This window comes from Trematomus bernacchii, unplaced genomic scaffold (genome assembly GCF_902827165.1).
Source record: "Trematomus bernacchii unplaced genomic scaffold, fTreBer1.1, whole genome shotgun sequence".
In the NCBI taxonomy this organism is placed as follows: Eukaryota; Metazoa; Chordata; class Actinopteri; order Perciformes; family Nototheniidae; genus Trematomus; species Trematomus bernacchii.
Window position 1 is genome coordinate 8,613,003 of NW_022988097.1, and position 12,999 is coordinate 8,626,001.

Below are 12,999 nucleotides of genomic sequence, written 5' to 3' on the forward strand. Positions count from 1 at the left end.
AGGACTTCTAGATCAAATCTGTCATTTTAGTCACCAAGAGCAAACAGTTGTTTCAAGCACCGTCAGCATTTAACAGAATGGCCATTATTTATTTGCTGTGTAGCCACAGGATTCATCTCAACATGTACTCACCTGGAATCTGTCTTGATTTGGCCTGCCAAGCTCACCCCTCCGTGTTTCCTTGGCTGGTAATGATACTCAAGGCAGCCTTTATCCAGCAGCCAGGAGAAAGAGTGGAGACACGGCTTAGCAGGCGTCCACAGCAGCGGTGCCTTCATTCCTCACCATCTCCCTTTCGTTTCTTTAGAAATATGTCAGCATCTCCGCGGTGATTAGCAGTCAGAATGTGCTGTGTCTTTGTCCTTGATTTAATGCCAAATCTCCTAAGTAATAATGACTGCACAGGCTCTGTGTCTGACGTAAAAAGCAAAGGAGCGGAAGAGTGGGCCCTCATCCCTCACTGTTATAGTGGCACTGGTTCCCAGCTGGAGCCGTATGAAGTCGCAGTTTGCTTTTGACATTTTATGAATGCTGTTTCTGAAACATGCCAATCTCCTTGATTCAATATGGCGGACTGTTGTTCGTCAAGGCAGGGAGCTTATATGCGGAGCGTGCCGGTGAGAGGAGACGTGCAGTATGTGTGTACATTCCTTATTGATATCTCCGTGTTGAATTTCATGTTTGCCTATTTAGGAATAAATATGTGTAAGCGGACAATTTACAGATATATCTACCTAGTTATTGACAAGTATAGGAGCCAGGGAGCAATCCTAACGTAAGCTAAGCTTGTCTCAAAATAGAGCATCGATTTAGATTTAGACTTTCTTGAACACAAATTGAACGTGAAGACACTAAATTAAGTTATGCCGTTGCCTCTCACATTTTAATGAGTTCAGCTGAGGTAACCACCCAAGTACATAGGTTTCTGCGTCCTGTCTTGTTGCCTGTCTCTTATCGTTCCTATAATGGCACTTTCAGCCTTTGTTAAAATGTAACAGCACCAGAAGCATTTGTAATCAGTGATTACACTCTCTCAGGTCAGGATGGCTCACTTCATTTGAAGTTAGATGTTCCGGAGGACTAATGCAGCTTTGTGAACGCCTTTGTTGCAGTCTAATAACAGAGCGGTGAGAGTCAGAAACTCCATCTACTGAGAACTTTTATTGGTTCCTTTTTTAACAGAGTCCATTCAGCCTCTCTCTAAGGGATGTTGGGGCGTAGGAGTACATTTGGCTCTGTGCGCATACTTTTATTGCAATGCAGAGATCTCTCCGCTGTAAGAGAACAAAGGGTCTTCTACACTAAGCTTACACGGCTGTGGGCTCTGACCAAAATAAAGAGGAATAAAGTCTCTGTATTTTCTTCTAAATACAGAATCTGCATGGGGACAACTCACGTGTTGTACTGTCGGGGTGCTTTTGAATATTGATGAAGTAGGATGGGACTGGCAGAAATGAACATTTCCTGTTAATCAGGAGCCGAAGAATTGTGGAGGATGGCGTTTAACGGCTTGTACTCGTGGAGTGCCGTCTTGCATTAAGGGCTAATAACCTTCCTTAGACTCAGCTCAGCTCCCCTCTATCCTCCCCCCGCCTACATCACCGGCACAGTTGTATTTATTATGTGCAGCAAGGCCACGGTGATGAGACGATCAATATTTCTGGGATGATGAGGGAGAACTCATGCAATCTCTCTCTTTCTGTTCCTCCCTTGGCAGTGCTTCAGCAGGTAGAGAGATCAGAGCCGAGAGGACCTCTGAGATGCTGTTGGAGGGGAGACTGATGAAGTCCTCTGTGCTGTGTGTCCTCTAAACACACACACTCCATCACACTGTCCTATGTCCTTGCTACGTCCTGATTAAAAATGTTGACCTGATGTATTTTATCTCGACAAGAATTAGTGTTATCGCACTTATTCTGCTGCTGTGTTTGCAGATCTAAACATATCCGGCCTCAGTCGTACTGGAAATTGAAAAATCGTGTATCCATGGTGAATAATAAGGTGCCCTTTTGGAAACTTGTCTTGGGAAGACATATTTCTCTGTTAAGGGGATCGGTGTGGATTATAAATTGTATTCATTTCAATTCAAGTTGAACATTATTTTAAGAGGACATTTAGACAAAGGTCATCCAACACCTTCTTCCGTGTTATTTTTTTACTAATTCGCCTAAAGTCTTTCCCACCATTTTCTCTCTCTTCGATGTCTAACTATTTTCTATTATTTTATCCATAGGTAGTTGTTATTAGTTGTAGTTTCTGAGAAATCATGTTTTCCACATCATTTCCTTCAGACGACAGGTCTCAAAACTACAATACTGGGCAGCGGTTGCCATGGCGAAGAGCCCAGTCACAATCACAAGTTCAATACTATGCTACAGTATACCTGTGTATGCTTTGCTGAATAGAAACCACCAGAAGTGCAATGTTAACCCCCAACCCCAGAGCCCCCACCTCCTTGAAAGAAAATAAAAATAAAATGGTATTACCTCATTTCAGTCAGACAACTCACGTGTTTCTTTAACATGTTTATTAGAAGCAGCATATAGTTGAGTTTGGCGTCTAGGCTCGGGCCTCATCACTCCACAGATATACATAGCCCCCCGAGCCTACAGGTGGAAGCTGGGGTGGAAGCTGGGGTGGTGGTGGTTCAGGCAAGCAGCAGCGACGTGGAAGTAGCTGCAGCAATAGCAGCAGCAAGCAATGCATAGAGAGATATCTGGCAGGTTAAATAGAGCGGCATATCAAGGAGACTCTGGTTGGTTGGTTGTAGACTGGCAAGGGGCGTTATGTATGAATGCAGCATAAGTGCTCGAGTTGACTGCCTGAACTAGCTCGCAGGCTTCGCCCTATTCATGTTTTCAATTCAATTCAAGGCTTTATTGTAATTTGCACATTAGCTACAGTGTAGATATGGCAATGAAAAACGTAGGTTACAGGCTCCTCCAACAGTGCGACATGTTTTACACTTGTACCTGTGCATGCAGGCATTCTGAAATGTACCCGCGGTATTCTGTCAGGAGATGCAGTTACTTAAATCAACTAATATTAGAAGAGCTGTGGGTAAAGAACAGGTTGTTAGCCGCTAGGCTAATTTATGCAGTCAAAAATGCCTTAAGCTTAAACCAACAGTCGGGATTAACCCCATGCATTCGCCCCTCCCCCTCCAGGTAGGCCCATTCGGGCCCCCCTGTTAGTCGAATCCCTAACGTAATATAATCTAGTGAACTGATGTTTCTTGCTCGAATTCACCTCGGTAGCCATAATTAACATCTCTCCAAGTTTTAATGTATCCAGGGATGTACTCAAGACCTTTTATCTAAGAACCAGATATTTCCTAAGGATGTTCTTAATGTTATTTATTGATCATTTAAGCGGGAGAATTTAATGCTGATCCGCGCTATAGAAGAGCTCTAAATGTGAGTAAAGTGATATTAGCTGTGGGAAAAATTCCAGCACCAGGGGTGCCAGAAAAAGCTTCTCTCACTTTGCAACTCGTTAATGTTCAGTTTTAGTTGAAACTGTTTTGGAGAGGTGTTTATTCAACTTAATGGTCATTTTGTAGGCTGTAGTTTGCGGGGCCATTTCATTTTATAGCATTATACTGACAGGTGTTTCCAATATTTTGTCACTGATATACTGTAAATAGGTTTTATTGATGGAAGTGGAGTGAATATAAATGGGATGGAATACATGTTATCAAAAGCTCTGTGTATAAGGCGATACAATTAAACAGCACATCAAATACAGCCTTTTAAATGACCATAACGTTTGATGAACACTTTTATAGAACAGTTTTTTAACAAAAGCTGAATCGTATAACTTATATAGGTGGAAGTTTTTGTTATGTAATGTAATTTAATTAAATGGTTAATATATGTTTTTGTAGGTGTTATTTGTTGAGTGGTTTGTACTCTGATAAAGGTCCACCTAGGTTCAAGTGTTTCACTGTAGCTGAGCCTATAAATGCTGTGGTAGCACTGGTCGATACTTTACACTTGTCTTTTATGAAAAATATACAGGAGAGAATAACTTTCAACAATATAGTTCATATAGTCTTTGAAAAGGATATGGCAGAGTCGTCTGCTAGGTTTTCAGCTCCTGCTAGAAAGGAATCCCGTTGAGCAGGGAGGGACTTTGTTAGCTTGACTCTTCTACATTTTGACACCTTTGCCAGCCCTTAGCCCCCAGCAATGCATGCCTTTTAGTCCCCAGATTGGATATGGATGGCTTTTCATGTATTATCACTTAGCAGGTGCTCACTGCACCCGAGCCGAATTGTCCACCACACACATGTAAGTGGTGTGGTCTCAGTGAGAGTGGGTTTACCTGACATGTTTACAAAATGTACTGTCGGTGGACTTTCACAACTTCCACAGGCAGGCTCTCCATAGCTCCATGTCTGCCGCAAATAGGGAAAGCTGCCTAGCGATAACAGCACCTCCAGGAACGTCAGGATTGCTTTCTCTCAGTGGTTAGTGGCCTTCCAACGACTTGTGATACATTATAAATCATTTACACAGTCATTTTGGAATGCAATATCCTCCTCTAAATGCTGGCTTTTCTTCTCCATTGTTATTAGAATGAATACTGCAGTAGGCGCACAAGGCTGAGGGGGACCCTTTAGCCACAGAAATTGAGAATTGATCAGACAGTGTGGGAAGGTGTTGTCCCTGACACCACTGGTTCACCATGGGACTCTTTATTAGCATTTTAAGCGCTGTCAGTTAGCTGTGCAGCCTGTAGCCTCATCCTCCTCTGGTTCTTCTCCTGTTCATCCCAAAAAGAGATCTCTTGGAACTGCAAACAGGGGAGATTACATTTAAATTGTATCTTGTTCATATCTCTACCGAAGGGAGGTGTAGGGAAAAGACTGCATGACATTAAGCCCGGGCATGACATTTTTATCATGTTATTATGTTTCTGTGACTCCTGCTCTTGGATTTTAGTTATGTTTTCCTAGTACATGAAACTAATCTTAAAGTAATTGTTCACAAGTTCCTTGTTGTCTGTTGTCCATACTGTACATTTTGTACAGGCTTTGCAGGCTAGAATCAGTGTTTACTTTCAGACAGGCCTTTAAAATATCTCACCACTCAGTTTCTTTTGGTTGCAAAATCCCTTCTTTTTTTTTTACTATTACTTATTTTACTGCATCTAAACAGAGGAACACTGTTTGGTAAAAGTTCAACTCAAAAGGATGTAACTCTGGATGATACCCACTTGATTTGACTCCGACTGCAGAAGCCTCATATCAGCTTCACATAAGCTTTTCAATACATTTTTCTGCAGCCCAAGGACTGTGTATTTCCCCCCTATCACTTCCATTGTAAGCATTATGAGAGAAGGTATTTTAAAGCTTAGCATAAACACTAGGAATGATAACATCAATCAAAACCTCTTTTAGTGTTCTTACGGACATCTGACATTTGTTTTAAGCCAGATTTAAAGAAAAATTGTCCATCTATCCGTACATGTTGGCCTTTGAAGTAAAGAATAATTACCCACTGATAGTTGATGCCTTTCACATTTTACTTGTCCTAGTGGAATTATTACGCACATATTGAGAAGTTGCCCAGCAGTTAATTGCAATATCAAGCTAAAGGCAGGTTCTTGAATTTGTGGATTGATGATAACAGAAAGAGCTCTGTCATGTTTATGTGAGCTGTTTTATGTCATGCCAGAAAGGGACTCCACAAGTCAATCAAAATGAGTGAATAAAATGGGATTGAACCGGTGGGCTGTCAGGGAGATGTCATTAATTGTCTTGTCCTCTTCTCTTGCAGCACAGGATAGAAGATAGAAGAGAACGTTGAATGAGGACTTCCGTGCGGAGAGGCATCTGTGACCGTTTCTCCTCGTCTCTAAGTCGGCGGGCTCCAGTATCGCAGCTGATGACTGTCCCTCAGGTGGCTGGACTGCAGGGCTGAGCGGAACGTTTTTTTTCGCTGAGGGGGGTGCCCCGGCTTGTATGTTGGTCACTTGCAGTTGCACTCACTCACAAGGACCATGTGGTTCTCTCCAAGGAGAAGTCGTCTCCCCTCGCAGAACTGGCACAGTGCCCACAGTTGCACCAATGTGTCCTTGTGGGTGTTGAGCTTTTGTTGGTGTTTTGTGGCCGTGAGAGGTCAGAACTACCACCCAACTGTAAACACGCAGTATGGGAAACTCAGAGGGGTAAGGGTGCCCCTGCCCAGTGAGATTCTGGGGCCCGTGGACCAGTATCTGGGGGTCCCATACGCCGCGTCCCCAGTGGGAGAAAAGCGCTTCATGCCCCCGGAGCCCCCTTCCTCCTGGTCAGGGATCAAGAACGCCACTCACTTTGCTCCGGTCTGCCCACAAAATATTCACAACGCTGTGCCAGAGATCATGATGCCTGTATGGTTCACCTTCAACCTGGATATAGTCACGACTTACATACAGGATCAACACGAAGATTGTCTTTATCTCAACATCTATGTTCCAACTGAGGATGGTGAGTGCGTGGAGTAAACAGGGCCCAACTTTTCCTCCTACTCTTCTGTCTCTGCCTCCTTCTCGCTCTGTCTTTCTTCTTTAATTTTGTGTCACCTCTGTGTTTTGCGCTGAGCATGACCTGTTGTCTGGCGCATGCCGTGTCCGTGTCCATCATCTCAACCTCCCATCTTGACTTGGTCTTTCATTTAGTCTTTTCATCAACTCTCCCCTTCCATGCCACTGTTAGAGGTTCCTCTTTTGATGACTTAATGACTTATTAATATGACTGAAAAAAAAAAGAAAAAAAAAAGAAAGAAATCTAATCATACAAGGAGCAGATTGGAAATACTTGGTGCACCTTCCTACCCTCACTGTCTTGACTGTTCTGGGGATCTTAGCCATTAGTCATTTGTAGCCTGCCTCATAAGTGAATGATCTACTACTGTAGGGTTGGTGAAATATTCTGTCTGGTACACGAGAGGCCTGTGGCATCAGCCTGACCTATGTAAGACCCTTTACTCTCCTTGCTTTATCCAGTTTGTCCTTGCACAAAGCTCAAAGCAGGTTTTGTGCAAAAGGCAAACATAGATTGGGCTCCACCTTGACTAAGATTTCTAGATATTGACTCTTTTTAATGGCACCCATTATTTTGCCACTTTAAGGAGACACACACAGGAAAAAAATGGGCTTGAAATGTTAAGTGCTCTGAGAATCAAATGGGCAATGTCAAATAACACTTTCACTTATCAGATTACAATGCAAACCGCAAAACGTTGGAAATCCAGCCCCTCTGCCTGCTGTGTGGCTGTAATGGGTCTTAAATAGAAGTGCATGTGAATATGGGCTTCCTGTGTCCCAGGATGCAGCAAATTCATTCTACCATGTTGGAATATTTCTGCAGCAACACCCCAGTTACTTTCTCAACAGGTCCTCTGTTGTTCTTGTTGTTAATGATGACTGGGATGGGGGAGGGAAGAGGGTGAAGGTGGGGGGTCTGACTCAGTCTGAGTTGTTGCATGTCACATGCAATCTTTTCCAGAGTTCTCTGTTATTTTGTAGTTTTTCCATTCATTTTACAGTCAAAAGAATATCCAAGGAATGTGCCAGGAAACCCAACAAGAAAATGTGTAGAAAAGGAGGTATGTAAAAAAAAAAAGAAAGCCAACACGGAACGAAAGAAAGGAATTGAAAGAGTGAAAAGGGGAGGAGTGATGGGTGCATCCTTCCAAAGCTGCCAATATCACCACCTATCAACTCCCAAATCAAAGTGCTAATTGAGATGAACGTGGGACTCGTGACTCAGATCAACCTTGACATGAGTGTAAGAGATGAGTAAGTGAAAGTGGTGCGTGTGCGTGTGTGTGCGTGTGTGTGTGTGCATGCTGAATTGTGGTTTTACTACAAGAGTGTGTGAGGCAATGAACATGCCAGTCCCTAAATAAATAATGACGCTTTGTCAAGCAGTAGATCATGATGTCTAAGAATAACATGTATTTTATTTATTTATTTATTTTACATGATTGTATGGCTTTTTCATGTTCAGAGTGGAATACTGTTGAAATCCAACGGTTGATTAAATCAGAAGCATGAGTGCCGCTTTGAAATACTACAAGATAAAACTCGACTTGGTATGCAAAGAACTTAAGTAATGTTTCAGACTGCTCTGACAGCACTTAAGACACCAGCTTATTGGAAGTATTTGTCAAACATGACACCTGAAAGCGTCAGAGCCTCAGCCGTTGATTACATTTCCACTCAAATCTGGAGGGCCACCTCTGTCTTAAATTTATGATTCACAATTGTTCTAATAGGGGGGTGGTGGGGTATTTTATTGGCATGACAGCTTTCATCCATCCATGTGGCAAATACTAAAACACACAGTCATGGAGAGACACAGCCCAATTTCATTAGCTACAGCTAAAGTCTCTGTTGATAACAACAGACGGATCAATCTCTAAGCCTGCCTGAAGGCACTAGGAGACCTTACAAGTTGCCTGAAGACTGTGATCCTGAGCATACCTCGCTCCACAGCAAAGATTCAGTTTCAGCTGAGACCTCGGCTGTTGATTTCCATGGAGGCAGGAAGCAGCTATTGGCCTGACTCTGCTCTCGTACATTCTGCTTTGGTAAACCAATTTAGTTGGAGACAGACTGGCCCTCCAGGCACTTCTGCCTCTGAATTAGTCCCAGTTGTGGAATATACACAGAAATGTCTCTTTAATATTCCCCTTCCACATGGAATTTTTCAATTATCTTCCCCATGTCTGGTAATGAGAAAATGGTTTATCATAAGTTTCATATGTTGGTTTTGTGACACATTATTGTGCAGGAAAATGATTGCTGCATCGTTCTTAATGCACAAACACAAAGGTTGTAATTTTCAGTCTGGCTGGAAACTCTCTTTATTTCAATTGCACCGCTTTTTAAACTGCTTTCTACTAATCTTGGCTTATGTTGAATTAGCGGTGCAAATGAAGCATCATTTATCCTTCCTAGGCAATGTAGCAAGCAAGCTCTGAAGCATACTTTCTTGTTTTTGTTAAATGTTTCCAACGAGGAAGTTAAAGTCATGTTTGACAAGTTTAAAGGGAATTGGGAAACACTTTAACGGTTCATTAAATCTTTTAATTAGTGCCATTTCAACAGTTAGATATCTTCCATAAAATTAGTATTAATAAAATGGGTATATATTTTCTATTTAAAGTTTTGCGATGCTTTCAATAGAGACCTGTTTAATGGAGTAGAGTCATACACACCGTGCATATTCAGTACTAATAACACCTCCACTACCAATTTTACAATCTGTATCTCTATGAATGTGGTTCCTCTGGAGGAGAGAGTGATTAACTTACACAAAGAAGTATGATATTTGACTTCTGATTAAATGGTTGTGTGATTGTTGCCAAGCAACAGTATGCAGTTATGACTGTAGCGGAGGAAATGGCTATCTTACCTAGCGTGAAGCACCTTTGTAGCAATAGTGATTATTTTATGCATGCAACAACCTCCGGGTCTAAAAAGAGAAGCCAATAAAGAAGTACCTTAAACCTGCATTCTCTCTATTATCCAGCAGTCTAAAAGAAGTTGATGGATAGAACATTGTGTAGAAATCTGTAAGAAAATGACTTATTTATAGTTTACTTATTGTCTCCGTACACATTTTCGTGATGAGTTTGTTATCTCAGTAACTAGTCTAACGTTTTTTTTTTTCTTTGCATGTTTCTATTCAGAGAAACATCCTTTAGGGCGTGGCTACCTTGTCATCTATAATCATTAATCATTACATTATTTCAGTCTGTATTTAGTTTATTTAAGTTTATTTTGAGATTTTTGTTGCAGTTTATTTTAACCTAAAACTTTAAAACCGTAATCCAAAAACCCATTGGTGATGCCATTATCACTTCGTCCACCTATTACATACAAGACAGGAGGCTAGTATGTTACCATTTGAACAGTCTGGAGCTTGTGTACATCTCACCCTTTAATGAATTAGAGGAATGGTTGTAAGAATACACTTGAACAAAATCTTGTTTTACAAGAGTTTGAGAGTTATTAAGGAAGTCTGCTTTTCAGATCCTGTGCTATTAGCATCCTACTGGGTATTGTGCAGGGAAACCACTTATTGTGCTGTTATCAAATATGTAGCTCATTTTCCTTCATTAAACAGGGGGAAAGCCCTTAAACTGCACAGCCGTGTCCTGACAAATAATCAGAGAGACTCATTAAAGAAATAATGGAAGGCTCTATTGTAGATGTTCCTATATTCAGTATCGTTTGCTTGTTGTGCAGCTAATTTTGGCTGTGCAAAATCAACAGCCCACTGGTCTTTGTTCAGAAACAAATTGATGTTTACACCAACTAAAAGGCAATTTAGAGAATGGCTGTCCTTTCTTTAGCTAGACTAGCGCAGCACTGCATGTCCAAGATGTCTGAGCAGGTAGTGTGTAACTAGTGTGTAGTGTGTCACTAGTGTGTAGTGGGTAATGTGCAAGATCAGCATCGCAGCCCACTGCTCTCTCTGAAGTCGCCTTATAGTGTGCACACAGGGCACATAGCAGCAGACATTTAAGCCTTGGTTATATCGCTCAGTCATTTTCTCTTTTCTCGGTCGGAGTGAATGGAGTGAAGAGAGGGGTAATGATGTGCGGGGACACAGCTAAGCACTATTCAGCCTCAGAGTGCTAGATTGGCTCGAGATGGGTCAATTTTGTGAGGACAAAGCCTTATGAGGTCAATCTCTTCTTTAAAAGAGGTTTACATTGTAAAACTGATTGACAAACTGTAAAAAGAGATCTATAAATTCACATCCTTCTGATGAGATCCTCATTGAGGCGTTTTGCAGGTTATAAGGAGCACTCACTGTGCTGCATGCTGCCTGTTTATACAATATGAGCATTATTTTCTATGGGGTTTTACAACATCCCGCTTGTAAATAATGTCCTTAGGGTCCTTCACACTGCTCTCGCTGTATAACACAGTTCTGAGATATATATATATATCTGAGATTAACTGTCCTGACTCCTAAATTCATGCCTCATCATGAGTCTATTTGAGATAAGTGCGGCGAAATCTGTTGTACGCTTTGGCTTGATTTGGACCACTTAACTATCATTCTTATGCAGTCCTCACAGGCAGCAGGCTGTCATGTGTTATAGAACCAGTGCCAGTACTGAGCAGCCCTATCAGTTGCCAAACCTGTAGATTAAGTACCCGAACAGAAACACTAGACCATTTTTTCCTCTTACCAGGATGACCTCCAGATGCTAGAGCGCTATGAAAGAGCCCTGATCCTGGTTAGACTGCGTCTAGGCCATGGCACTCAGTTTCACACCATGGTAATCCCGTTCGTTGGCCAACTCACCCCTGCCTCGGGGAAGAAGGGGGTGCTGCAGAGAAAATCTGTACGCCAAGCAGACAGTACAAAAACTTTCCAAGAAGAAAAGAACAAATATTGGCTTGTGCAATTTGAAAAACAGATCAGATGTCCGCTTTTGTTTGACAGAAAATGACTTCCATGATCTTCTGTGACCATCTATATGGCACAGTGTGTGACCCCAGTGAGTGTAGGCTGTACCCAGCCAGCAGCAGATACAGTCACACACTGACTTGAGATGCAAGACGCGACCTAAGCAGGAAGTGCCTATTCAGAATCCTTCTGCTGCTGAGCCGTCCAGCTTCCTTAGTCAACCCAGGGCTCAATATCTCTGTTCTGTTCGTTGTTTATCCCAAAACAAAGAAGAATTGAGGACACAGCCTGTGGAAGCTGCGTTAATTAAAGGAGAAAACACAATTGATGTTACTTCCGGTATCTTTATTAGCTTTATTAGACGTGTGCTCTTGAACTTGAATGTCTCCTTTAACTGGACTTAATCATTCACCACATGTTTTCCGTGCATTTCCTTCCTCACAATACTTTTGTAAAGATGCAGCACAAATCAGGTTTGGATGCTAACAGTTCTCTTCTTTACTGCCTTTGGGGATGTTGACACATTTCTTGGTGTGTTACTGCCTCCAATGTGTTAAAGGCTAAATACCTGCATTGTTCTGGCTTTCAAAGGCTTTGAATGAATCGGAAATCAGTAATTATGCATATTCAACTGTGGTGCAGCAGTTACTTTACTGACTGCTGTGTCTTACAGAAGATTAAGAAGCCTGAAGCCTGGTGAGTCTCGATAGTTTTTCTAAGATATTTGTGCAGCACAGTCTTTTTTTCCTAATAAGGGGAACAAATGGTTCATTAAGGATCCGCTGCCAAGGTAAGAGACCCCAGTGTGTTAGGCTGCCACCATACTCAGAAGCCTGCGGTCTGTGTTAAACATGTCTCTTTCCATTATGGAGCTTTGGACAGGCAGAAAGACAACTTGGCTGCCTTTTATTTGTTTGTTTTTTTATTTTGGGAACAGCTGAAGCACAGTGTGAGTTTTGGCTGTCCTTTACTGCAGGATTACAGCCTCCTTAACCTTTTAGCTGCATTCTCCATCATTCTCTCTTATGTGTCCCTCCCAAGCTGTTCCTAACCTCTACACTGGGAGAATGACTGAGAGAGCTGGAGAGAGACAGACGGAAAGAGAGACACAGAGCAGGAAGACAGGAGGAGAGAGTGATCCGGGCCCTCTGAAAGAGGAAAATGGCCACCTGAGGATTAGAGACTGAATATAACTGCTCCAAATTGTCAAGGCTGCAACATTTCACATTTCACTAAGTCCCTTTCCACATTCTGACCTTTCTGATATTTAACTCTAAGGCCCATCTATTGTCAGCGAACCTTTTTCCAGCAAAGGAAAGGCAGTTAACATTCAGCCCTTCTGCGATGTATTGAGTGAATTTTGGATTCAGTGAAGAAGTCTCTAGAGCCTGAAAGCAGTCTATTTCTGTGTGTGCGTGTGTGTGCACATGCTTGGGGTTATTCATGTAAAAATACAATCAACTAGCATACTATCTTTTGTTTGCAATTCCAACCGGCTGAATTGTTACATTTTATGCAGCATTTACGTAATAAATAAGCCCATCAAAGGTGTTTTCTTTGAACCTGATTTGATACATGCG

General features: G+C 42.0%; 1 protein-coding gene across 3 annotated transcripts in view; it reads left to right on the forward strand.

The window, feature by feature from the left end:
* The window catches only part of nlgn3a (neuroligin 3a), a 120,519-nt gene that overhangs the window by 17,261 nt on the left and 90,259 nt on the right, over nucleotides 1-12,999 (forward strand). Inside the window, exons 1-2 of one of the 3 annotated variants that reach the window (XM_034120996.1) lie at nucleotides 5,952-6,472; nucleotides 7,533-7,592. In XM_034120996.1, the coding sequence (XP_033976887.1) occupies nucleotides 6,007-6,472; nucleotides 7,533-7,592 (526 nt within the window). In that variant the 5' untranslated portion in view covers nucleotides 5,952-6,006. Of the gene's footprint in view, nucleotides 1-5,783; nucleotides 6,473-7,532; nucleotides 7,593-9,915; nucleotides 9,921-12,999 lie in introns of those variants that run through there. The other 2 variants (XM_034120995.1, XM_034120994.1) reach the window with 2 other exon arrangements.